This window comes from Pollachius pollachius, assembly GCF_949987615.1.
Source record: "Pollachius pollachius genome assembly, chromosome: 10".
Taxonomy (NCBI): Eukaryota; Metazoa; Chordata; class Actinopteri; order Gadiformes; family Gadidae; genus Pollachius; species Pollachius pollachius.
The window spans coordinates 21,453,152-21,480,458 of record NC_136943.1 but is presented as its reverse complement, the minus strand read 5'-3'; the positions used below and the strand labels follow the sequence as shown (position 1 = coordinate 21,480,458).

Here is a 27,307-nt window from a genome sequence, read left to right as displayed (position 1 = left end):
TGTCTGTGTGTGGCTGTGTGTTTATGTTTGTGTGTGTGTGTGTGTGTGCGTGTGCGTCTGCGTGTGTGTGTGTGCGGGCATGTGTGTGTGTGTGTGTTTGTGTGTGTGTGTGTGTGCATCTGTATGTATGTGTTTGTGTCATCAGCGCTAATGTCTCAGATATATGTGAGAGCACATTGTGAAATAGCCAGTATGTGTGAAGCATGAGGGGAGGCACGCAAACACACACACACACACACACACACACGCATGCACGCATGCACGCACACACACACACACACACACACACACACACACACACATACAAACAAACACATACCGACCACCAAAGCAGACACACTCACACCCACACACACACACACAAACACACACAGTTAGCACACAGCGGCGAGCCGCCCTGGACCACACGTCGGTCAGCAGGAGGAGACGTGCGGCCGGCTGTTAGCTAACAGCAGGCCCGACCCCTCCCAGCCCCCTCCTGCCCCCTCCCGCCCGAGCTGTCCCTATAAGAGACCCACCGGCCCGTCGGTGCGGCGGGGTTTGCTAACTTCCACCCGTGGGGACAACACCGTCAGCCCGGGCAAGACCACCACAGCACCATCTGCACCACCACGGGTCTCAGCAAACCATCCCAAACAAAGACATGGCTCCCTCTGAGAAGTCCATGGAGATGACTCCCTTCAAGCAGAGGAAGTGCCTTGGTGCGGCCCATGCTGTTCCCTCTCTTTTTTTTCATTCACATTGTTGGAACTTTACTTTAAGCTCTTATTCATGTCACAGTCTGGTTGTTTAGACCTACAATAACAGGCCTATGTATTAATGCTTTTTTTTTCTCCTCAATTCAGAAACAAGAATAGATGAAGTGTGCAGCATTCGATCCAAATTCCCTAACAAGTTACCAGTAAGTATTTTTTTTTAAAGTTTATATTTTGGGGTATCGACGCGTCACCACGCACCAAGTCCAGGCCTCTGGTACCGTACTGTTTGCTGAGGCTCTCTTTCTGCTGGCGTCTAGGTCATTGTAGAACGATACGTCCGAGAGAAGACCCTTCCCCTACTGAACAAGACTAAGTTCCTGGTCCCCTTGGAGCTCACCCTGGGCCAGTTCCTCTGTTTACTCAGGTAAGGAACCATAACACTCTGAACCCATGTAATACCTCGGCTGGTTGAGATCTTTGCCTTTTGCACCCCTTTTTCTAGATGAAGATATCCCCTCTTTGTGGTCGGTTAGGCCTAATCATGTCACTTTCTTATTCAATTAACCTAAATGGCATTTTGTCATTTTTCTGTATTACTTATTTTCCTTTCTTATTCCAAAATCGTGGTTTTGGGTCACCCATTTGGGTTTTTATAATGTTTGATGCGGTGTCTCCCTCTCTCAATAACACGATCGAGGTGACTCAAAGGACGTTCTAACATTTCTCACCTTCCACCCTGTTTTTTTTCTCTCTCTCTCTCTCTCTCTCTCTCGCTCTCTCTCTCCCTCCCCAGGTATAAGATAGACCTGGAGGCGAGCCAGGCCCTGTTCCTGCTGGTGGCTGAGCGGTGCATGTCCTGTATGTCCGCCAGCATGGGGGAGGTGTACTCGCAGCACAGTGACCTGGACGGCTTCCTCTACCTCACCTACGCCTCGCAGGAGATGTTCGGAGCTCCGGAGGCAGGCTCACCGCCTAGCCGAGAGAGCTGATGGGAGCCCCACACACACACGTGGGCGAAAGAACTGTACTGAACCAAACTAAGCTGAAACAAAAACGTACACACAAACAAGCTGAAGAAGAAAAGGAAACGGAAGAAGAGAATCGGTGGATAAGACCATTGCCATGACGACCAGCAGCATGCTGTCCTGGTCTGGGTTCAGTCTCCCGGTTCCTCCAACACTTTGCCTTGAACCAAATATCATTCCATCACTTTCTGATCTTAGGTCATCTGATTACAGTTCATTGATCGGACAATCGCCTGAGCCAACTAGCAAGGAGATCCCAGTCGACAAAGATGATTGGTTCTTGTGGTAAGAGATACGTGGCCCCAGGCTCGTCCGACTGGAAGTGAGGGCCAACAGCATCCTGCCGAGTTCTGATCCTGACGGTGAAACGTTTATCGTGCTCTGCATCTGATTGGAAACCTTGGAAGGGGAGATCGATTTAGCCTCATGTTATGACAAGATAACTTTCAGCTGAGGCTCATCCTTCAGCTGAAGGACTTCCCTCTAGTGGTTAAGACCGTTACTACGGGCTTGGAATGAAGTAAAGAAAGAATGTGTTTGACTTGTTTGCAGCACTTATCCCCCCCCCCCCCCCCTTACCTTACTCTACATTTTCGTCCTAAAAATGTGAAATGTGGGATTCCCCCCATCCCCTCCCCCTCCCCCTGCACCTCATCAGCTGGTCTGTGTCGCACCCTAACTCCTCCTCCCTGTCCAACCGTGCACCGAGCTGTCAAGATCACAAAGAATAAAAGATGTCTCAGCCTCTGAAACGCCTGTGTTTGATGATTGAGTTGTAACATGTGATATATATTTAACTTGATAGATAACTAAATGTTACAGCATCCTAGTCATTTGTTAATTGTCAGACAGCCAGCATTCATCACCGCATAATTAGGTTTGTTGTGGACTGCATGTCGTTAACATGAAGCAGAATTGAACGAGTTATATAAGGCGATGAAAGGGTTTCCATAGAAACCATCAGTTTTTCTTTATCCCATCGTGTGTTGTTACACTCATGAGAACAAACACTTGCACAGTATGCACACAAACCTGCACACAATCGTGCACACATGTACGTGTACGTATTTACACACACACACACAAACACAGGCACACACACACACACACACACACACACACACACGCACATGCACAGACACAGAGATTAACTAGCTCATGCAGACGTCTTACTTGTCACCTCCCTCACAGAAGTAGCAGTCAGGAACCAGAGTAATTACATAAGCCTTCGCTCTGAGACTCTTCCAGGGGTCAGTGTGTCAGCTGGGATGTGTGTGTGTGTGTGTGTGTGTGTGTGTGCGTGTGTGTGTGTGTGTGTGTGTGTGTGTGTGTGGGTATGTGTGGGTGTGGGTGTGTGTGACGGTGTGTGTGTGTGTGTGAGCCGAGGAGAGGTGGAGAGTTCGGAGAGAGGGGGGCTGCAAAGACTGGTGCAACTATATTTAGAGAAGTGGAAGAAACCTGTATGACCCGCAATCTGAGAGAGAGAGAGAGAGAGAGAGAGAGAGAGAGAGAGAGAGAGAGAGAGAGAGAGAGAGAGAGAGAGAGGGAGAGAGAGAGGGAGAGAGAGAGGGAGAGAGAGAGAGAGAGAGAGAGAGACATTTACATTTAGGGCATTTAGCAGACGCTTTTATCAAAAGGACTTACAATAAGTGCATTTGTTACAATAAGTACATTTGTCATAAGAAGTGAAATAATATATCGCTGTCGGTACAGTAAAGATGTTCATAGAACCAAGTGCAAGTATTACAATCACTAGGCTAACCCATTCCCCGTGTAAAGCAATGATAGCAGCTACTGTAGATGCTACACAATTAAGTACCTTGAATAAGTGCAATGTACAAGTGCCAGGACGTACAACATTCAATGGTGGCTGTGCATTGGTTTCTATGCAGAGTCGAGGTGAACTCTGAACAGGTGAGTTTTGAATCTTTTGCGGAAGCTGGTGAGCGACTCTGCGATCCTGACATCGGTAGGGAGCTCGTTCCACCATTGAGGTCCAAAAACAGAGAAAAGTTGTGACTTCGCTGATCGACCTTTTGCTTGCTCTTAGCGATGGCGGTACCAGACGTCCAGCTGAGGTAGTTGAGCGAAGGGATCGAGCTGGGGTGTGTGGCTTTACTAATGCTTGGAGGTAGGCAGGGGCAGTTCCATCGACTGCCTTATATGCCAGTACCATCATCTTGAATCTGATGCGAGCTATTACAGGGAGCCAGTGGAGGTCTCGGAAGAGGGGGGTTACATGTGAGAACTTCGGTAGGTTGAACACGAGGCGCGCTGCCGCATTCTGGATGCGCTGCAAGGGTTTAATCGCAGAGGCAGGGAGTCCAGCCAGAAGCGAGTTGCAGTAGTCGAGGCGGGAGATGACCAGTGATTGGACTAGAAGCTGAGCTGTTTCCCTTGTGAGGAAGGGCCGGATCCTGCGGATGTTGTAAAGTGCAAATCTGCAGGATCGGGCCACCGCAGTGATGTTTGCGGTGCAGCATAACTGATTGTCCAACACTACACCAAGGTTTTTGGCAGTTGGAGAAGGAGATACAGTGATGTTCTCAACAGCGACCAGTAAGTCCATGTGTGGGCAATCTTTCCCTGGTATTAGGAGGAGCTCAGTCTTGTTGAGGTTAAGCCTCAGGTGATGGGCAGTTGTCCAGGTGCTGACTTCTGCCAGACATTCAGATATGCGTGTTGCAATCAGGGCTTTGTCAGATGAGGGAAAGGAGAGAAATAGCTGAGTGCCGTCAGCATAGCAGTGATAGGAAAAGCCGTGGGATGTAATTACAGAGCCCAGAGATCTGGTACAGAGGGAGAACAGAAGAGGCCCCAGTACAGAGCCTTGAGGGACACCTGCATCAAGCGTGCAAGGTTTGGACAAGGAGCCATTCCATGTTACCTGATAAGTGCGATTCATCAGGTAGGATGTGAACCAGGAAAGGGCAGATTCAGCTATGCCAAGTTCGGCGAGAGTGGCGAGGAGGATCTGGTGGTTCACAGTGTCAAATGCTGCAGACAGGTCAAGGAGAATGAGAACCGATGAGAGGGACGAGGCTCTGGCCGCACGGAGGGACTCAGTCACCGCGAGGAGAGCCGTCTCAGTGGAGTGTGCTTTTTTGAAGCCTGATGAGGGTCAAGCAGGTTGTTAGATGAGAGATAGGAGGACAGTTGGTTAGCGACGGCACGTTCCAATGTTTTAGTGAGGAATGAAAGAAGAGATAACGGTCTGTAATTCGGGATGTCAGTGGTATCAAGGGTTGGTTTTTTGAGGAGAGGCTTTATTCTGGCAGTCTTGAAAGACGTTGGAACAATGCCAGAAGTGAGGGGGGGTGGAGAGAGAGAGACAAGCAAGGGATAGATCAGATGTAAAAATGTATGTATATATATGTATATATATATACATATATATATATATATATATATATACATAAGATATATTTATTTCGATAGATAGCCAGATAGATATAGACATAGACATACTATCTTTATGTCGGTCTGTCTGTCTGTCTGTCTGTCTGTCTGTCTGACTGTTTATCTAGATAGGAAGGTAGATAGAGAGAGAGAGAGAGAGAGAGAGGGAGAGAGAGAGGGAGTATCTGATATGTATTTTGTATTTTACGTTTTTATGCTTTGACCTCTTTATTGTTTACCTGCTTTGGCAATGTAAATGTTTGTTTCTCATGCCAATAAAGCGTTATTGAATTGAGATAGAGAGAGAGAGAGAGAGGGAGAGAGAGAGAGGGAGGGAGAGAGAGAGAGAGAATGTGAGTGTGAGAGAGAGACAGAGAGAGAGAGAAAGTCATTTTGAACAAGTCTAGATCACTTTTAATTAGACGAGGGTTAGGCTTGACATATTAGCAGAGAGAAGGGGGCTTAGATGGAGAGAGAAGGAGGCAGAGCACGGGACAAAAAGCGGTAAGTTTGTGTCCTGTGAGGAGAGAAAATGGACTGGGAGGGGGGGGGTGGAGCGGAGCAGGGTGGTGATGGGGGGGTTGCCATAGAGACGCAGAGGAAGACAGGAAAAGGGAAGCACAAGACAGAAGAGATAGACACAAGGGGCCCCATGAGAGAGAGGGCTAGGAGGCTACCAAGACAAACAGAGAACGCACGCGCACACACACAGAAACATACAACCACACACACACACACACACACAAACACACACAAACACACATGTGCACCCTCTCACTTCACACCACAGTGGGCATTCTCGCAGGCCTTTGCTGGAAAATGTCCAAGATATCATCATGACAGCAGTCACAGCACACTAAAAACCATCAAACATAATACGTTTCACTCCCAGCTGAACTTCATAGACAGGCAGGCAGAGATGAACACAATATTCAGAGTCATGTGCTTTATTAAAACACTTTGACCACATGCTCATGAAATCAACTGAGGGGCACCGCACAAGGTGTTCTCGGAAGGAAGTTCATACGATTCTGTTGACATTTTGAACTGTTACGAGATGCCTGTCCCCTCAAAATACCATCACTAATTGGTGTGCAAATGTGACCTGCTTTCCCACTCTCGTGGTGAATAATAGAAGACGGCGTATTCCCCTCAATATACAGTCATACACATTAAAAAAGGGGGCATTTGCTATGATTAATGTGTGCCATACCTTTAACCATAAACTCTAATGATGTCCTCATCGACTCACATCATTACTTTAACACGATGCAAATCATTGGGGATGAAATCGCCTGCTTAGACTTTGATGAAGTTCTTTTTTGAAGTGCACGCTTTTATTCAAAGGTACATCAATATTTCTATATATTTTATATATAAAATATATATATATATTTACATAATTGGACATTCAAAACATAAAATAGAGTGCCTCTGGACTTTTATCAGACATCTCATATCCCGCGGTGCCAAAAGGACAAGCAGGTGAATCTGAGCGTGGCAGACACTGCGCCGCTGACAGATTTGACTTCAAAACAAACCTCTCTCTGTTCGGAGAAGTCTACCTGCGATGCCACATGCCATGCAGGTAGCGTGCGTCTTGGACTGTTCTTAAAATAAGCAATAGATACAGTGATATTGAAGCTTGGGGAAGGTGTAAACAAACACGCAGAGGCACAGTCTAAAAATGTATTATGGTGCCGCATGAATATAACTCACATTCCTGCTTCTGCATACATCACCTCACTGCTGAATGCAGGCGTGGTCCTGACCTGAACCACAGCTCTTACCATTGTTTTCTCCTCAAGACATAATAGGTTAAATTACCCAATGTGTTCATTATCTCAAAGTAATGTATTCAACGTTACATTACTTGTTGAATTTATAGTCATATTATGGTAGAGATTGTATTTCAGATGATAAAAACAATAGCTATTGTTTGCAAAAGCGTGCGCTTAGAATAAACAGCAAAATAAAAAGTGTTCATCTTGGTATACGGAGTCCTGTACACGTACATTATGAATTCATTGTTAAATGTTTTAGAACAGTTGTGTCCCGGTGTGGGTACCAGATTGACTCGGCTGCCAGATCGACTGGGGGTCCTGCGATTACAGATGACGTATCGACACAAGCCAATGGACAAAACCCGGAAGGGTTGTTTATAAACGGGGCTCAATCATGGACATAAAAAGAAGGCTCAATCCATTTTGGTTTTGAGTTCATTGAACGCAGCCCGTTCTTTCGCACAAACAAAGCCATTGGAAACACGTCTAAAAGCACTGATGAATGCATATGTAACCCAGTTCCTGTTAGGGACTCTTATTCTGAAGGAGGAGAACGGAAGTGTCTGCGTGTGGGTCGCTGTTTTGACTCTGTGTTGGGAGAGCTGGAAATAAAGTGGATCGCCCAGTTCAGTGAATGGAGTTAACAGATTCTTCTTTTATATATTACCCAAGTATAGGCAACAATAATTTGTACATTAGATTATTATTCATAGATTAGAAAACAAAAGGAGATCGTTAATACTTGGGAATAACATGGGAATGAATGAAACCCACATGCGCATTTAAAACACAGCGTTTACAGGAAGTGGGTCATTATTGTGCATCTAGGACCCCGAGTCGATCTGGCAGCCGAGTCAATCCGGTACCCACACCGGCAGTAGAGGGTCGGGCTGGGCATGCTGCTCATGGGACTAGAGGTTGGAGTTGAAGACATTGCGAATTTAATGTAAAACCTTTCTGCAAGGAGCCAGGTTGCACGCCCCGGCCACTTAACTCTGAAATAAAGTTATTCTTGTGAAATTTAACAAATCATCCAGGGTAGTATTATTCAATATTTACAGGAAACATACTCCTGGGATTTCAACTATTTGAAGTGCCGCTGTGTGCAGAGCAGAGTAATGATCACCTGCAGCAGTCAACGGGACAAGATGAGACATATCAAAGGAGTCCATGGTAAAAAAAATATTTTTTCTTATGTTCACCTGCTTCGATGTTAGGTAACATTAAATCCCTCAAACAATAATAATCGAGGTAATCCTGAGAACAATTCATTATGATGCATCCAAAGAACCACCAGAATAAAAGATCATTCAAGCAACTTGAGCCAACATGGAACTAAACTACCCAGTACAATGTAGGTTAGCCAATTTACACACACACCCATTTAGAGGGGGGGAAAAAAGAGCATTTGAATTATTCAAATCACTCCACGTTTGTTCAGATGACAATATTGCTTCAGGGCAACTCTACCAAGCACAAGTAGGCCTACAAGATGTGCGTGTGTGTGTGTGTGTGTGTGTGCGTGCGTGCGTGTGTGTCTGTGTGAGAGAATCACTTTGTTAAAACGGGTGCTTCTGAAAGTCCTCAACTCAATAGATGTTTCTCGATGGATACAAATCGTTTCACTGTATAAACGACCAGCCGCTAATATTGGTCAATAGAGGGCAGTAGAATGCGTATAATAAATAACGGCCAACTCAATTCTTCCTTCAAAATAAAGGTCCCAAGGAACTATTTGAATGATGCAGGAGACGATTTAATGATCTGTATAAATCTGCCACAACTATGTAAACATAATGGTTTATCTAAATTAATTGATTCTACTGCTACAACTACTTCTTCTAATAATGCTACTTCTAATACTATTATTGACAGTACTACTAAAGGGAATTAACTGCGATCAGCAATGGATCCGTACAACAGTGGTGATGGTAAATATTTCCTTTTTATTTATCTGGCAAAATAACAAAAAGGGAAGCATTTGGAAAGAGGCTCAAAGTTAACAGTCAGGAAATACAAAAATATAGATAAAACAGCTGACTGGATTCCTCGCTTAGCTCCTTCTCGGCCTTCTCTCTCTCTCTCCAAATGGGAAAAAAACGATTTTTCTTTGGATCAACATATAATATATGGACTGTATATTTATGAGACATCTTTTACACAGGATGAACAAATCCATGTCAGATCCCAGCATGCGGCCGGACAGTAATCAATGAATGATCCGGTACTGTCCTCCAACAGTTAGCAAATGACCCCCCCCCCCCCTAGCTTCGCTTGTTTATTTTAACAGATTACTACACACTCGTCCCTTAATGCACAAAGCCCTCTTCCCCCCCCCCCCCCCCCCCCCCCCCCCCCCCCCCCCCCCCCCCCCCCCCATCCCCACTCAAAACCCTCCAGTCTCTCTGGTGTAAAAAAAAAAAAAAAAGAATCACAGCAATTTATCCTCCTCCTCCTCCTCATGGTGAAGCCTGGGAACGCAGCCCCCCGACCCTCTCCCCGCCCCTTCAGGTGTGGAGGTGAGATCTTGGAAGCCGGCGATCCTCCGGGCTCCACCCCCAGCCCTCCCACACCCCCCTGATCCCCCAGACCCCCGCCCAGTGGCCCCTCTCTGCAGGCCCCGGCCCCTCACTCCTCCTCCTCCACCGGGCCCCTCACTGCTCCTCACTCCTCCTCCACCGGGCCCCTCACTGCTCCTCACCCCTCCTCCTCCACCGGGCCCCTCACTGCTCCTCACTCCTCCTCCACCGGGCCCCTCACTGCTCCTCACCCCTCCTCCTCCACCGGGCCCCTCACTGCTCCTCACTCCTCCTCCACCGGGCCCCTCACTGCTTCACACTCCTCCTCCTCCTCCACTGGGCCCCTCACTGCTCCTCACTCCTCCTCCACTGGGCCCCTCACTGCTCCTCCACCGGGCCCCTCACTGCTTCACACTCCTCCTCCTCCACCGGGCCCCTCACTGCTCCTTACTCCTCCTCCACCGGGCCCCTCACTGCTCCTCACTCCTCCTCCACTGGGCCCCTCACTGCTCCTCACTCCTCGTCACTCCTCCTCCGCCACCGGGCCCCTCACTCCTTGTCACTCCTTGTCACTCCTCCTCCATCGGGCCCCTCACTCCTCCTCACTCCTCGTCACTCCTCCTCCTCCAGCGGGCCCCTCACTCCTCACGCCTCCTCCTCGTCGTCCACCAGGCCCCTCTTGGAGGGCGGCACCAGGTGCTCGGGGAGCTTCCCCGGCAGCTCGTGGCCCTCCAGCTTCACCTTGATCAAGTGGTTGGCCAGGGCGAACTCCTCGTCGTCCAGGAAGCCATCCTTGTCCACGTCGGCCAGCTTCCAGATCTTGCCCAGCACCGTGTTAGGCAGCTTGGACTTCACCATCTCCTTCTTGGCGGCGGCGCCCGACACCTTGCCGTTGATGGGCGACAGCGTGTAGAAGATCTCGTCGTAGGTGGGCTTGTCACGGCCCACCACCCACTCCATCTCGTCGATGCCCTCGCTGGCGCCCTCGCCGTAGCCGTGGCCGAAGGGCCCGTTCATGGTGCCCTCGAAGGCCCCGCCCTTCACCTTCTGGCTGGGCATGTCCGCCTCCTCCTGCCGCACCAGGATCATGAGCTTGGCGATGTCGTTGGCCAGCATGTCCTCCACCGCCTCCAGCAGCTTGGGCCGCAGCACAGGGAACTTGGTGAAGTCCTGGCCGTTCAGCAGCTCCTGTCAGGAGGAAAACAGGAACATGGGCGATGGAAATAGATCAGTTGCCTGCGAGAGGGGAACCCAGTGCACAAGAGGCAGGATGTCCTGACCAACCAGGAAAAATAAATCTCCCCCGCCCAGCCCTGATGGGAAGGCCGAGGGCCGGAGAGAGGGCAGAGGGCAGAGGGCGTCTCGGGGCAAGGGTCAAAGGTGGCTCCGTGGAGAATACCCGACCCATTGTGAGCGGAGCTGAACTGCCTCTCAGAGGGATTAATTATACATAAAGTGTACTTTGTGTTCCACTCGCCTCACCGGAGTCTATTTATGAAACCTCTGAAGCCTCTTACAGTTTCTTCCTCTCAGGTCTTTGAGTCGCTAGACGTCGTCTGACTGAGAGGCGCAGTGAGACTGCTCACTGCCACCCCCGCCTTTCCTCCAAAGTAGATTCACGCTTTGTTTTTCGACAGAGATAAAAATGTAGTATAAGAACATAAACCCTGTATTGATTTGATACGTGAGCGGAGGGTAATCGAGGAGGGAGAGTGGGCCTAGAGAGCATCGGCTCTGAGCGTAGAGACCGCTGCGGCTCTACCTGGCCTCACACAGCTGCCAGTAGGTTTCTCATTAGTGGAGCAGGTTTAGGTCATGTCTGCTCTTTGGTGGTGAGGCTGGGGCCTGAGAAACCTCCCCCCTGAACTCATGAGGAGGAACCACGACCAACACTGGATAGAGCCGGTGGGTTCTTATCTTGTTCAGTATTTAGAGTAAAGAGAGCCAATCGTAGTATCCCTGTTCATTTGGGACCGAGGATTAAAGCTTGGAATTCCTCAGTCTGTTGGGATTTCTCCTCACCAGTCAGTGACACTCAGATGAGCCATAGTTATATTCTCAAACAAATCTCATCTCATGGTTGAATCACTCTGGGGTGGCTGTAAAGATAATATTCAAGTGTAACAATTAGGATCGAAGGCTACATGATGTACACTACCGTTCAAAAGTTTGGGGTCACTGAGAAATGTCCTTATTATTGAAAGAAAAGCACTGTTTTCTTCAATGAAGAGAACATTAAAGGTCCCATGGCATGCTACTTTATGGATGCTTTAATATAGATATTAGTGGGCCCCTAACACAGTATTTGAAGACGTTCCCGAAATTCAGCCGTGGTGCAGAATTACAGCCACACATTGAGCTTTCCCCAAACGCGCCGTTTCGGTGTCTGTAGCTTTAATGCAAATTAGGAGAGAGGCGGGTCAAGGAGGAGGGTGGGGGAGTGTCCCTAAGCAGCTTGTGGCCATGGTACCAGGCGCTCTGTTTACAGTGGATGTATTGCAATGGCGAGGCGCACACAGCCTTTGGCCGTGTTCTGTAAATATTTTAGAACACTCCGGGTGCTCCGGCAGGAGTCCTGGAGCTCTATATCTAAATAATATCATATTATACATAGATATCTATATAATATAATATATATTATCACGTCCAAAAGCTGTGTTCGCCTTCAGACGATATTATGAATTTCAAACGACTGTGTCGGTCTCTAGTTCTTCTACTTCCACATCAATCTGAAGTAGACCGAACCCCGGGCTGCGGGCTGCACGCTGCGGGTGCTTTGCGGTGGTCGTGCCTCGCGGCAGCGGGCAGCAGGGCTCAACGATGGCTGAGATAACCCCGACTACAGCCTCGTTGTGGAAATACCAGAGACGTCAAAGAACCAACGTGTTATGCGCAATAACAGCAACAGCAGAGCGGTTATCCAAATAACAAAGAGGTGTACAACACCTTTGTTACAGTGTAATCACACACACACACACACACACACACACACACACACGTGGCGCTCGCACGGTCGTAGCTCGTTGGCGGGCCAAATTCTCTGGGCTGGCAAGGCAGAGAAAGGGGAGGTGGCATTTCCCCTTATGAAGAGAAAAATTCCAAAACGGCGCATGTGAGCTTCGTTTTTTCAAATGCAGAGCAGAATTCCTAGTTCTCGTTTTACACACAACTAAATTTCTAGCTACTGGGGGAGCATAGATAGGCTAGGGGAACCTATATTATTGTTAGAAAACCTCAGAAAGTGAAATTTTCATGCCATGGGATCTTTAAATGAATCAGAAATACAGTATATACATTGTTCATGTGGTAAGTGACTATTCCATCTGGAAACGGCTGAATTTTAATGGAATATCTACATAGGTGTTAGGGGTGAGAAAAATAAATTCTTCGATGCATCGCGATTCTCTCTAGAACGATTCTGTCTCAATGCAGATGAATTCATTTGTTCACCTGCTGCAACATTCTGTTCGCCAGAGAGGGATCATTTTAGTAATTTTACAATTATTTAATTCATCTCCAGTGTGTATTGGCCAATCTGATTTGTCTTGACACGATTGCGATTCAGCCTATGCATAGCATGCACGCAAACTCACAGCCAGACACAAGAACTCCTTCTAATTCAAGAGCAGCTTTTTCTTTAATGACATAGAAAAGAAAGATTAGAAAGAAAAGAAAACTGAAACCTATTTTTTACATACTTCCATATTGTGTTGTAATGCAAGCTGCATTGATTATTGCATTGTTCATAGAAAGTCATATTTGTGACAAAGCTTTTTCTCTAATAAAATATTAGAGAGATTATATTGAAAATCACGCATGGAAATGTACATAAAAAAAAATGTTGCATCGAGATGCATCGATAATTGTTTTAGAATCTAATCGTTGACCTCATAATCTGAATCGAATCGTGAGGTGCCAAGAGATTCCCACCCCTAATAGGTGTACAGAGGCCCACTTCTAGCCACCATCACTCCTGTGTTCTAATGCTACATTGTTTAGCTGATCGTGTTGAATGCTAATTGATGGTTACAAAACCCTTGTGAAATTAAATTTAGCGCCGATGAAAACTGTTGATTGAAAGTGTGTGATTTCATGGAGAACCCGAAATTGTCAGGGTGACCCCAAGCTTTTGAACGGTAGTGTACATAATGACCTAATAGCATTCATGCTGATAAAAACAACGACAAAAGAGCGAACATGACCCTGGTGACCCACCTGCATCTTGGTGATGTTGGGGAAGTCCCCGGGGGAGATCTGGTGCTCCTTCTCGATGCGATGGTAGATCTCCCCCAGGTTGGCGATCAGCTCCTTTTTCTTCGCGTCCTTTCCGAACATCGCGGGCATGTCTTTCTTCAGCGAGCTGATGATGTAGGCTTGCACCTGGACGCCACACACACACAAAAGTGTCTCATCATCAATCACTTTTTCGTGTGTGTGTGTGTGTGTGTGTGTGTGTGTGTGTGTGTGTGTGTGTGTGTGTGTGTGTGTGTGTGTGTGTGTGTGTGTGTGTGTGTGTGTGTGTGTGTGTATATATATATGTTTTGAGGAACTTGTGCCCTTCAAGCCCAACAGAATATATTTAATTGATTATTTTGTTGTGCGACTTTGTTTAAAACTCAAATTGGATGATTTAAAGGACAAATCCTGTGTAAAATGGATCTGGGATATGTTAAGTATGATAACGAGTTGAAATGTTCGTTTGGGAGCAAAAAAGCGCGCATAGAGACATTCTTAAGTTAGCTGTTTTTAGCCGATTCTACCAAAACGCTATAAACTTGGAACGATGGGGGCATGTGTTATGGTAAAAACTAAATCGTTATTTTAAACCATTTAAAAGGCTAGAAGTAGCTCTTCTTGTCTTTGGTAGTATAATAAGGGTCTGAACATATAAAACGAGACATTGATAACTTTGTAAGTGTACAGATTGAGCGAACAATCTTTACAAAGCCTTGCATGAATTATAACTTTTCCACACGACTTGCCAACAAAAGTATCAGTTTTGAACTGAAATTCAAAGACAAAAAAGCAGATATGAGCCACACTTTGGAGATGATACTTTGCCTAAAAGGGCCGCTATGAGGCGTGATCGATGCAAGTCTGATTGTTTTACAAAAGAAACGCATCAAAGCCAGCGGTGCGTCTGTACCTTGGCGAGGCGCGCCCGCTTGATGAGGTCGTTCAGTTTGCGCAGCGCTGCGTTACGCGGCAGCGACTGGATGTCCAGGAACAGGTCCTGCTCCTCGGCCTCAAACAGCTTCCGGTTGTCGGGCACCAGGAGGGGCTGGGCCCAGAACGACCCGATGTAGACCCGCACTACCTAGAACAGCCAAGGGGTGGAGAGTGTTAGGGTCGCTTTAGTGTACACACACACATACACGCACGCACGCAGGCACACACGCACGCACCATCATGCCTTCATGACAGCATGAGCGGGTGTTTAAAAAGAAAACACACACACACAGACAGAGACACACACACACTTGTACATCAAGAAAAGGAAGTCCAACAGGTCTGGGGTGGAAAGTCTTTGCAAGACGATACTCAAAGTCAGTGAATAATTCTCCAGGGGTTCCAAAGGTTGGTCACTGTTAATAATGGCCCGATGGAGCAACCATTAACAAACCCTCTGCTTCTCTCGTGACATAAGGTGAAAGACACCGATCCACGGCACTTTCAAAGCAACCAGCAAGAACCCTTGCCCTGCATCTTTGAGAACGCCGTTTCCCCCACATGGTTCAAACCCTCCTCATGTTTGAACCATGAGGAGGGTGCAAGGCACCTGCACTCCGTGAGAGAGCGAATCTTACATTAAGTCGCCCTCTGGATACTAAACATGTCAGACAATGAGCTTGTTTAACCGGTTCTCCAGCATGTGCTCCGCCTCTCCTTGGATACAGAGAGGCCGTCTATTAATAACCCCGCCCCCCAGACCTCAGTGGACCCGTCCCGGGCACCCGGGGGGGGGGGGGCGAGGATTGAAACAGCAGATATCACAAGTGCTGTTAATCACTGACATAAGAATCAGGACCGCATGTCAGGGTGCGGCCGCACAGAAACCAACAGCTCCCAACAATGACTGAACCAATGTAAAAGTCACGCAGGTTGCGCCGGACGGCTCGACGCAGAGGAAAGAGCACAACAGAGCTGAACGTCCTCTACCCCTCGTAGTAAAAAACAAAACAATAACAAAACACGCAGTACCACCATGGTACGGACCAGTTCAACACAACCTTCAGAAAGCCTTTTTAAGTGACTGTTGGTACGGCCCCAGGGAGACCAGCCAGCAATGTGAACAACGAATCTTCTAGGCCTCAGAGTGGAAAACAGAAGAGCAGTACTGCTAGTGAGCAGCGCTAGCAGAGATTCCAGTGTATTCGAAAGGGCATTGTCTGCATTCCCCAATGGGTGAAATTGACACTAGGCCACCAGAGGAACGCACTCGATTCTGGGCTGCGGCGAGGTCATTGGTTTCTACTTTTCCAGCCTTTTTGTTTTTCATACTATGACAGCGTACGCCAGTGGTCTGCCTCCTTCTCCACTATTAACCAGCCTGAAGCCCTGGATACACCAGCGTCTGCTACGAGGGGGGGCAGACTATCAGGGCTGCTAGGGAGCGGTGGGCGGGTTCGGGGGCAGGGGGTCGGGGTATGGCGAGGTGCTGGCGGGGGGGTGGGGGTGTGGGGCTGTGGTGAGGCGCTGGCGGTAGGATGGTGGGGTTACGTACCTCTGGCGTGTTGATGATCTTGCCCAGGGACCACATGAGCGCGCCGTACACCCTCATGAGCTGCTGCGTGCTGATCTGGTCCGCCTTGTTCAGCACCACGCGCATCTTGTCCTCGTGGTTCTTCAGCGCCCGGATCACCTCCGAGAACTCGTCTGAGATGTCCAGCTTGTGGGCGTCGAACAGCAGGATGATGCGGTCCACGCGCTCGGCGAACCACTCCAGCACCGCCGCAAAGTCGTAGCCTGGGGGGGGGGAAGAGGGGAGGGGGAGATGGACGGACACGTTTTTAATCCACCTCGGCTACCAGGTGGGCTTAGCTCAGGAGGTAGTGCCGGTTGTCTTGTAACCGGATGACTTGTAACCGGAAGGTTGCTAGTTCGATACCCGGCTCCTCCTAGCGGAGTGTGGAGTTGTTCCTGAGCGAGACACCTCACCGTAACGGCTCCTGATGACCTGGCTCACTCCCTGCGTGGTTGACTCCGCTGTCGGTGTGTGAATGGTTGTAAGTGGCTTTGGATTAAAAGCGTCTGCTAAAGGCCCTGAACGTAAGTGTAAATGTCAGCTGAGAACACCCGCTGTTGAGACACTGCCTGGCCATTCATGGCGGCTCTTGCTCTAATGTGCCTCAGAACAGCAAACCTGAAACTGGAAACGGGTTCATTTTAGTCTGGAGAATTCTGCTGAGCTGGTAACATGATGAATGAATGGTCCCTACACATTAAGAGCCAACCGCTTCTTCAGGCGCTACGGAGCACGGTTATGATTAAATAGCCTGAGTATCAGCTTTGGTAACGGGAGTAGAAGTCTGTGTATTTGGGATCCATGCTGCCTAGTCTTTGTTAAAACTCAAGCCTGAGCCGACTGGATGAGTGCAGTGTTTAAGCACGTCTTTTCAAGATCACTACGTTACGGTAGTCATGCCTACGAAAAACAACATCATGGATGAATTAATAATCACACCAAGACTTCAGACTTTGTTTTTTGGTCTTCAATGAAAGAGATTCTATAGATTTTTCTGTGTTGCACCAAAACCAATGAATGCAACTTTATTTGACATTTAGACATACTGAAGAGTTTCAAAAGGCCAAAACATATCAAAATAAGTGAATGCTATAGCGAAAAAGTAACACAGGGCAGTAGCTATAATATAAAAGTTTAAATTCTAAGAGTTTTAGTGGTGTGAGAAAGAGAAAGTAGGGGAGGGAACTGTGGTTCACAAGGTGAGCTCAGCACTTAATCTATCAGGCATCTCGTTTACGGCCCACTGCTCCAGCCCAATGTGACTCGTCATCATCACAGATAAGCTTATCTCAGAGAGAGAGAGAGAGAGAGAGAGAGAGAGAGAGAGAGAGAGAGAGAGAGAGAGAGAGAGAGAGAGAGGAGAGAGAGAGAGAGAGAGAGAGAGAGAGAGAGAGAGAGAGAGAGAGGAGAGAGAGAGAGAGAGAGAGAGAGAGAGAGAGAGAGAGAGAAATATTACAATTTGATCAGAGATGATTTTCAATATTCAAGTCAGTGACAAAATTTTCCACCGGTTACTAAGGTGTGTACACACACACCAAAAATTTCTAATGCAAGTTTCACCCTGTGCTTATTCAGAAAACCACAAACATTACTCATTGGTGGACTTTGTATTTTGAGTGATTCTCAAGTGAGAGAAAGAGAAAGCAGGGAGTGTGAGCGAGGCACAGGAGAGTGAGTGAGAGTGAGAGGTGGAAAAATACTGAACTATGGTCTTGATTAGTCCTCAGCTAAAGAATGCAACTGCTCATAGAGCTCATCTCGGCTGTCTTCCAATCTGATGCGCCAGATCTGATGCGCGTTCCGACCAGACCCATGGAACATGTACGTGGGGGGGGGGGGGGGGGGGGGGAGAGAGGCAGATACAGAAAAAGACAGAGACAGAGAAACAGAGAGATAGAGGAAGAAGTCGAGATACAGGGGAAGCACGAAGGGGTGTGCGAGTCTCAGCCACGACAGCGGGTCACCACAGGGCAGCCAACATGGTTAGCACCAGCAAGTTAAGTCACCGCACAGAGAAAAGTCCTTTAAGGTATTCTTCTGACTGCTTGAAGACTGAACCACGGTAGTCTGGCCTGGCCTGGCCAGCCCTGGGCACAACTTGCATCATATTGTTAATTGTGCCGTATTATGTCTGTGGTGTTCATTCATCTAACTGCTCTGGGGTCAGTTTACAACATTAGATCTCCCATTAGGTGAAATATCTCAAGCAGTTCGATATTGAATCAAATCAAATCCTTGTGACTGGGAATCGATCGGTGCCCATGCCCGGCCCTTTAAAGCAGAGTGACTCTCAGGTCGATAGAGAAAGTGAAAGAACGCAGAAGAGAGAGGAGGGGTTGGAGGAGGGAGAGGCTGGGAACCCCCCGCTTGTGTGTCAGTGAGTAGGCCTGAACGTGTGCAAACCACCCGGTTCACAACCCCTCCTTTATCGTAGGACGAGGCAGAAAGTTCCCGATGAGTAGAAAGAGAGAGGGGAACTTTTGTAAATTGTAGACAAAGCCACAACAGGCGGACAGACAAGACATGTGGGGGAGCCACGGCAACACTGGGCCATTCTCCTCCTTAGGACCCACACTCACAATCAAGTCCATTAGTCCCCCCCCACACACACACACACACACACACACACACACACACACACACACACACACACACACACACACACACACACACACACACAGGGAAGATGAAGAAACAGCTGCTCCCCAACCCAAGCCTCCCACGGGCATCTGCCTCCTAAAGCTGGCATGGACAACTGACACGTCGCCATGCATACTTGTGCATGTATTTTCAGAGATGAGTCTGTGCTCCCTCCAGCCATACACACACACCCTATATCACAGGACCCAGCTCCTCAACACCCAATCACAGCTAATGGGGAAAGTTCTAATCCCATCTGTTCCCGGCACCACTGTTGATATTCAACATGTATGAGGGTTAGGGGTCGGGCATGGTGCAGTCGATGCACACATTCTTTTGATAGAAGATATTTCATGTGTTCCATCTCAGCCCTTGAGAGAGGGTAGTGGCATAGGGTGGGGGGGTGCAGTGTTGAGGGTGAGGATAAGGTATGAATCTCTCGTTAACCTACAGCATTCCTGCTACGTGAATGCATACATGTGAACACACACACACGCACACACGCACACACACACACACACACACACACACACACACACACACACACACACGCACCTCAGCAGCCCGATATGGTCAGCCAACCTTGTTTAAAGTAGGCCAACCACATGTGTGTCGCACTGTGACGGTTCGGTGGCTGTGTTTACACAGACAACACCCTTTGACTAAGAATGATATTATTATGCGTCTGCATGGACAGCTCGGTATCTCTATGCATATTATGTGTGTGTCCTGTCGTGTATATACCTACCTAGACATTCATAGAGAGATAAAAAGCCTGAGTTGTGTGTTCATATACCATATGAATGTCTGAATGGGTCACCTTCGACAAAAACACAGTCTCTCTTTCTCTTATCAGATGACTTTTCAATTGCCTGTGTGTTGACAGTTGCCTCATTGGATTTCATGCCTCATTATCTGTGCCCTTCAGTGTGGTTCTCTCTCTCCTTCCCGTCTCACCCCTTTTCATGAGACATGGGGATTACAGGGCTGATAGGAAGTGAATTTATCTGTGCCTGAAATTGTCAGACATTTTTGACTAGACATTTTAAAAAGGCACCGCTCACCTATTTTCACTTTTCTTGACAACATACATGGCTGAGGTCAAGCCTGAATTCAAGCACCACGCCTAAACTCTATCAGGCCTGGGATTATTACAGAGACAATTGACAAACTGTGAGTAACACCCACCCTGTGAGCAATGAATGCGTGAGCATGTGTGCGTGTGCTCGTGTGTGTGAGAATAAAACTCCTGCTTCCCTTCTGCGGTTGTCAAGTTTCCTGTTATGGAGTACGCAACAGGTATAAAAAGGAGAAGAAAAAGAGTTCCTTAAACTTTCGGAAACTTTTCTTGGTTTATCGACGGAATCGCGGAGAAAAGCATTGATTGTTACAGCTTCTCTGAGTGAAATACAATCATCACGTTCTGCTGAACCACCTCAGGAAGAGGCATGTGCAACGCTTTTATTGAGATGAGCAGGAGACATTGGAACTAATGGAAGAACAATGATCAAATCCTATTGCCTTTGGAACAGAAATGGATACAGATCTATACACTAAAAATAGCATTTGGCCTCGCAAGCAACATGAACTGCATAATGTGGACCTCTGAGTGATAAAGGCAAAGAAGATGGCGACGGAAGAATAGGAGAAATGAACCTGAGACCGAAGCCGCAGCTGGATTAAAAAAAAACAGAGAAGACTGAGCGAGTGGCGAGCGGCTGACTTGAGGCAAGGTGTATAGAGGAAGTGATGAGCGACCGTCAGAGCCACTTTGACATTGTGTGCGGCCTATGGTGAGCGAGAGTGCTTGAGTGTGTGTTGGTGTGCATGAGATTGTGTGCACGGGCAAGGCTGACCTCTGCTGATCCTCTGTTTCTCCCCCGACAGGATTCCAGGAGTATCGATGATACTGATACTCTCCAGCACCGCGTTAGGCATCTGCGCACACATGAACCTGCAGTGACACAGAGAGGACAGGAGGACAAGAACGAGAGACAGAAAGAGAAAGTAAGAGAGGAAGAACAAAGCAGTGTGGTTTGGTTACTACACAATATCGTTAACATTAAAAGAAAGAAGATTCAACAGACTTTATGATGCCGTGTGTCTGCACCAGAGCGTGGAATGCCCCCGCTGTAAAAATGGAAAAAGGGGGGGGGGGGGCTTCCTGTGGGAGTCCGACACAGCTAGGTCGTGGAAACAACTCTTCGTCCTGATTTGTGTAGTGTGTGTGTAGTGTGTAGTGGAAGACCAATCATTGTGATGTAGCCATCCTAACACACACACACACACACACACACACACACACGATTTCTAAGGTTACAGTAAGACTAGATGTGTGTTTACATTTCCATGTGGACAGGCTTGGGAAAACATGATGGGAATGTGTTCAGTTCACATTATGGATCACTGAGCTGTTCTGCTCTGTTCTCGTGGTGCAACTGTCAACAGGACGAAGTCCTCGATCTGAGACCTGCCTTGTGTTTCCTGACAGGGTGTGTTTGTGGCAGATTGTTCACCTTTAAAAAAGAGATTGACAGACTAGGAAGGAGGCGAGAGGAAGGAGGCAAGAGGAGGGAGGAAGGAGGCGAGAGGAAGGAGGCGAGGGGAAGGAGGCAAAAGGAAGGAGGCAAGAGGAAGGAGGAAGGAGGCGAGAGGAAGGAGGCGAGGGGAAGGAGAAAGGAAGGAGGTGAGAGGAGGGAGGCGAGGGGAAGGAGACAAAAGGAAGGAGGCGAGAGGAGGGAGGAAGGAGGCGAGAGGAAGGAGGCGAGGGGAAGGAGGCGAGGGGAAGGAGAAAGGAAGGAGGTGAGAGGAAGGTGGCAAAAGGAAGGAGGCAAGAGGAAGGAGGCAAGAGGAGAGAGGCAAGAGGAAGGAGGCAAGAGGAGAGAGAAAAGGAGGCGAGAGGAAGGAGGCGAGGGGAAGGAGGCGAGGGGAAGGAGGCGAGGGGAAGGAGGCGAGAGGAAGGAGGCGAGGGGAAGGAGGCAAAAGGAAGGAGGCAAGAGGAGGGAGGAAGGAGGCGAGAGGAAGGAGGCGAGGGGAAGGAGAAAGGAAGGAGGTGAGAGGAGGGAGGCGAGGGGAAGGAGACAAAAGGAAGGAGGCAAGAGGAGGGAGGAAGGAGGCGAGAGGAAGGAGGCGAGGGGAAGGAGAAAGGAAGGAGGTGAGAGGAAGGTGGCAAAAGGAAGGAGGCAAGAGGAAGGAGGCAAGAGGAGAGAGGCAAGAGGAAGGAGGCAAGAGGAGAGGAAGGAGGCGAGAGGAAGGAGGCGAGGGGAAGGAGGCGAGGGGAAGGAGGCGAGGGGAAGGAGGCGAGGGGAAGGAGGCGAGGGGAAGGAGGCAAAAGGAAGGAGGCGAGAGGAGGGAGGAAGGAGGCGAGAGGAAGGAGGCAAGAGGAGAGAGGCAAGAGGAGAGAGGCAAGAGGAAGGAGGCAAGAGGAAGGAGGCAAGAGGAAGGAGGCAAGAGGAGAGAGGCAAGAGGAGAGAGGCAAGAGGAAGGAGGCAAGAGGAGAGAGGCAAGAGGCGAGAGGAAGGAGGCGAGGGGAAGGAGGCGAGGGGAAGGAGGCGAGGGGAAGGAGGCGAGGGGAAGGAGGCGAGAGGAAGGAGGTGAGAGGGGTGCCAGCGGGTGAAGGTATTATTACAGGACGACATGTGAAGCGTGTTCGACAGGGGGGTGAGGCCGGGTGGGGGTGTGGGGGGTTTGTGTCTCGGGCCACAAAGCAGACGATTGTTTGCGGCGCGCCCCATGGCTCCACGCAGCGTGCGTTCTCTGGAGCAATCCAAAACTCTCCATAACATAAGCTGAGAACAGCAGCCAGGTCACAAGACCGGGGAAACCTGGCCTTTACATTCCTGCTTCAAAGACCGGTCAGGATGAAAACACACACACACACACACACACACACACACACACACAGTAACAGAGGTCCCGCAGCACATGGAGAGGGCAAAAGGAAAGATCCCAAAGACAAAAGGGAGAGTGAACTAAAGCAGAGAGCTGGTGACCAGTATAGGTGTGGCATTAGTTTACACTACACGCAGCTGGCAAAAGATAACATGAAGCGGAGTCCAATGTGTGCGTGAGACGGGGGAGTGGACCATTATCTCCTTGGGATCTTGGCATGGATTCTCCGTCCCGTCTCCTCCATAACATCTAGCCTAACATTTTCCACCCATCTTTTCTAGGTTGGAGAAAGAAGAAGAAGAAAAAGAGAAGAGGGTCTCTTTTTTTGTAATAAATGTGTAAACTCCTCGGAGCTCATTGCACAATAGTGAGTCAGAGGGGCCCAGGGCCAAGAGTGTTGTGGTGCCTCAGGGAGGCTTTTCCTCTCCAGTACCAGGAAAAACAGTGGAAGCCCTTCCATGGGGGTACACAGAGAGCACAGGGCAGGGAGCTGTTGTCACGTCACAGACGCACGTTACTGGAAGTCACGCTCCGTCCTCAGTGACATATGAAGATCTTCCTCTCCTGACCCCCCTCCCCGCCGCTCTGAACACCCACCTTCCTCACGCTGACACGCACACACAAACAGACACACGCACACACAAACACGCACACGCACACGTCAAGCAGACAGGAAGGGGAGTGCACTGGCACGCACAGGGTTTAGTGCCTCAGCACGACATTCAGGAATCCCGTCCAACATTGTGGTTCAAGTTCACTGCAACGAGTCAGAGCGGAGCATCAGGGCCAGGGGGGGGGCTTTATTGGGGAAGGGGGCTCTCCGGTGTCTAAAGCCCCACTCCGGGTGGTTGGGGGGGGGGAGAGAGAAAAAGTGCAGAGTCAGTGAGAGTCCAGGAACAACAGCGGGGCAGTGAGGACAGAGCGGGGCGGGGGGGGGCGGCACCGCAGAGCGGAACAGAGCCTCTGCTGACTCGGCCCCTCCTGACTACACTGGACTCAGCAGAGAGCACACACACACACACACAGGGCAGCGCCGACCCGCTCAGTGACGCTCTGACCAGCAGGCCGTGGACACGGGCTACAATGAGCGGACGTCAGAGCTATAGGCAGAGCACGGAAAGGGCATCCAATCAGGTTTCAGCCTACAGCTGTTTGGAGGGCGAGAGATAATGCTTAGACCTTGAGACGGGTCGTGATGCAAGACAGGTTTTGATATGATTGATATGAGCAATATCGGGTAAAACTGTAATGATATGGAAGAAAAGCAAAGATAAGGAGCGAGCTGAGGGAGCAGACGGAGGGAATACAGATTTCTCAATCCAAGCAGCTCATTGTGGATGCAGGCTATCACCTGACCTGGCTCCATTTACCCTCTCCATAAAATGACGGGTTATGGGATACGGGACGAGCAAGCTTAAGCCGGTAGTTGTGGGCTATTCTGCAGGCTGATCGTGTGTAGTTATAGTGCTTCATGACTCGACAACACTTGATGATAATAACTAACTGGGCCCAAAGTGCCAGCCTCACACACACAGAAAACCAGTCCATTACCAGACTGACCCTATAGGATCCTGTTGCTGAGCCAAGATGAGATTGGAAACCACTCCATGCTAAAGACTGTCGAATGAGAGGATTGGAAAAGGGAGAAAAAGGAAATAAAGTGGTTGGAGAGTGGAGATGACCCCATGGCATGTGGTTTGTAGACATGAGGTGGTGCTCCACAGAGGGCCTGGGAGTTGGGGTTTACAAAGAGAGACGCTACTCTCTGGGTGAGTGTGGACCACTGGACCCTCAGTGTCACTCCACAGCGAGGAGCAGCCATTGTTCAGCGTGCTCGCACCAAGTGCTTTGTCATGCCGCTGGAAGGGACAATGACCCGTGTTTGCGCAAGCTGTTATCTGCTTCCTTCTGGAGTCGATCAGAGTCAAACACAGGCCACGCTTGAGAGAAACTACTCAATGAGGAAATGAGCCTGCTCTCAAAAGGGGAACAGTTTAAAATGGATTAATTTGGGGCATGAGCCTTCGTACAGTACATCATCCTGGAAATGTCTTGATTCATGTACTCTCCAGGAGTGTGATTCCCCCTCGGCCCCAGGCAGAGACACCAGAGGAGGTGAGGAAAGTGAAACATGAGAATTGGCCCAACTGGGTTCAAGGGTGAATTAGCCTTGTTCATTTTCCTAATTTATCCTGCGGCTGAACAGCATTTACATTCTGAATCTACAGGGACACACTAATTTAGTGCATGGCGCGCGCTTGCGTGTGTGTAATCCAGCCATCTGTTTGGTAGGATGCTCATGTAAAGGTGACACCAAACAGTGGGTTCGAGAGAGTGAGAGACCAAGAGAGTGAGAGCTAGAGAGAGAGCAAGAGCAAGAGCAAGAGAGCAAGAGCAAGAGAGCAAAAGCAAAAGCAAGAGAGAGGCCTATACAACCTCCAAGGAAATGAGCTCACATCCAAACAGCTTTTAGCCATGTGATGTCACCAGAGGCCTCAGCTTACCGGCCCATCTGTGTGTATGGATGCCACACTAAAACACCGCCCAGGTTTTGAATATCTCTTAAAGCATTTGGTTAGCCATATCTTCTTCTTTTTTTTTTTTACTTTGCGGTATCGAAGTCCAAAATTAGAATACAAACCAACTTCCGATTACCAAATACCAATTGATGCATAGACATTTCCTTTCCTTCCCTCTCCATGATTTCTGAGTAATGACCAAAGCAAATAAAATATTTGGCAAAAGCGCAATTTTGTGTGCAATTGCATTTTGAGTGAGTCAGAGAGCTTTGGGGAAGCTTCCAAAAGGTGTGTCAGAGACAGGGATACCAGATATTCAGCACCAAATAGTATACATTCTAAAAAGAGGGAGATCTCATGAACTCATTGCTCAGAAAAACAACTAAGTACAGGGGTACGAAGGGTTCGAATCGTATCCAACAGCAGGACAAGGTCATGTGGTCGCCTAGCAACATCACAAACAACCTTTAGCATGTTCAATGGAAGACAGGCCGGGACAGCCGGACAAAGCAGTCTGCCACTGGGTGACTCTTCATGTGCTTTACAAGAATGTTACTGCCATGCTCAGCCCAAGCCGGCTGCAACCTGGGGAGCTAATCCGGCCCGTCTGGTCAGCCTGTGTAAAGACAGACTTGTACTAAGCCTTTCAGTCAGGGACGCTGACCCCGAAGATGGAGGGAGACACTCAAATAAGTATTCGAATGATCAGGGGGGAGACGCGTTACAAATTGGGTGTCGGCTGGAAATTGTTCCAACATTATATTAGTTTGTTTTTGTGTTTTACTTGTAATGTTTTGATTAAATTTAGTAAAAAATAGTGTCGTTATGAAGCAGTGTGTGTGTGTGTGTGTGTGTGTGTGTGTGTGTGTGTGTGTGTGTGTGTGTGTACCTGTTGAGGAAAGCGTTTCCGAACGCGTTGAGTTTGCGGAAGGGCTTCTTGGGGTCCACCACCAACGCGTTCCCCGGGATCACCCCGTCCTGCTCGCCGTGCATCACCGCGATGAACGAGTCGGTGGTCGGCTCCGGTCCGATCCGCATCCCAGGGAAGTCCTGCTCCATGAGGTGTCGGATGAAGGTGGTCTTCCCGGTGGAGTACTGCCCCACCAGGAGCACCATAGGCTTGTTGTCGAAATCGGCATCTTCAAGTGCCGGGGAGTGGAAGTCGTGGAATCGATACGTGTCCTCCAGGGGGAAGAGTTTGGTCCGGTACAGCTTCCGCAGCCCCTCCGACACGTTCTGGAACAGCTCGGGGTCCTTCTTTCCGTTCTTCCTGAACATGGTGGCCTTGTTGTCCTCGGTTGAGACGACCGTGTCCGTCTGTCCCTGGGTCTGGGTCGGGTTTGATCGCGGCCTGGGACTGTCGCAACGTGAAGAGCACCCCGCTGATGTGAAGGAACGTAAGGGCGAGGTCTTCAAGTTTTGTCCCCACCCTCTTCTCCGCGAGTTAGCCTAGTAGCCAACTTCAGGTCAATCATTCACGTTAGCCGGGGCACTTCCTATTCTACGGCTCTGAAACTCATCCTATTTATGTTTAATAAACAAACTAACTCTCCCTGCACCCCGGGTTAAGTGGAAAGAACAACGTAATCCCGTGTGTGGGGCTCGGCTAACTTGCGTAGCTACCGGCTGACAGTCCTGCCAGATTGGGCCAGAGAACTGGCTGATGTTCGCTGCAGCCAGTGTTGCCAGGTTGGGCGGGATATCTGGCCCAATATGGCAACCTACCGGCTGATAGTTGCGTGACGGACCATAAACGGAGGACACCACTCACACACCGGAAGGTCGTTCGTTTTTCAAAATAAAGGCCCGGTAGGGTGAGCGTGGATCAAGATCCTCTGACCGCTCAACAACCATCGTTACTCTTTGGACTCATTAATCAAAAGTACATTATAACCTCTTCCTCATCACTGAGTTTGGTTCTGATAAGAACAGGGAAAATGGTAACTTTTGGAGCTTAGTTCTGCTACCACCAGTCCTTCAATTACTAATATTGATATCATGATTATGATAATAATATAATGATAATAATACTCATGCCCCATGCTTTTGTATCAGGGTTTTATTTTATTAAATAGCCTACCAGTAAA

General features: G+C 48.8%; 2 protein-coding genes across 2 annotated transcripts; one reads left to right on the top strand and one right to left on the bottom strand.

Moving 5' to 3' along the window:
* Positions 1-643: 643 nt before the first annotated feature.
* On the top strand, positions 644-1,687 carry map1lc3cl (microtubule-associated protein 1 light chain 3 gamma, like; the record flags this gene model as incomplete). Its single annotated transcript, XM_079745074.1, has 4 exons — positions 644-701; positions 846-901; positions 1,016-1,122; positions 1,492-1,687. The coding sequence occupies 4 exons, from the start codon at positions 644-646 to the stop codon at positions 1,685-1,687; spliced, it is 417 nt and encodes a 138-aa protein (XP_079601200.1).
* A 7,882-nt stretch (positions 1,688-9,569) lies between these two features.
* Positions 9,570-26,816, bottom strand: ehd1a (EH-domain containing 1a). The gene is made up of 6 exons (XM_079745135.1): positions 26,110-26,816; positions 20,667-20,764; positions 16,150-16,391; positions 14,572-14,742; positions 13,641-13,805; positions 9,570-10,613 (listed from the first exon to the last, which is right to left on the bottom strand). The coding sequence occupies exons 1-6, from the start codon at positions 26,496-26,498 to the stop codon at positions 10,071-10,073; spliced, it is 1,608 nt and encodes a 535-aa protein (XP_079601261.1). The 5' UTR covers positions 26,499-26,816; the 3' UTR covers positions 9,570-10,070.
* Positions 26,817-27,307: the final 491 nt, after the last annotated feature.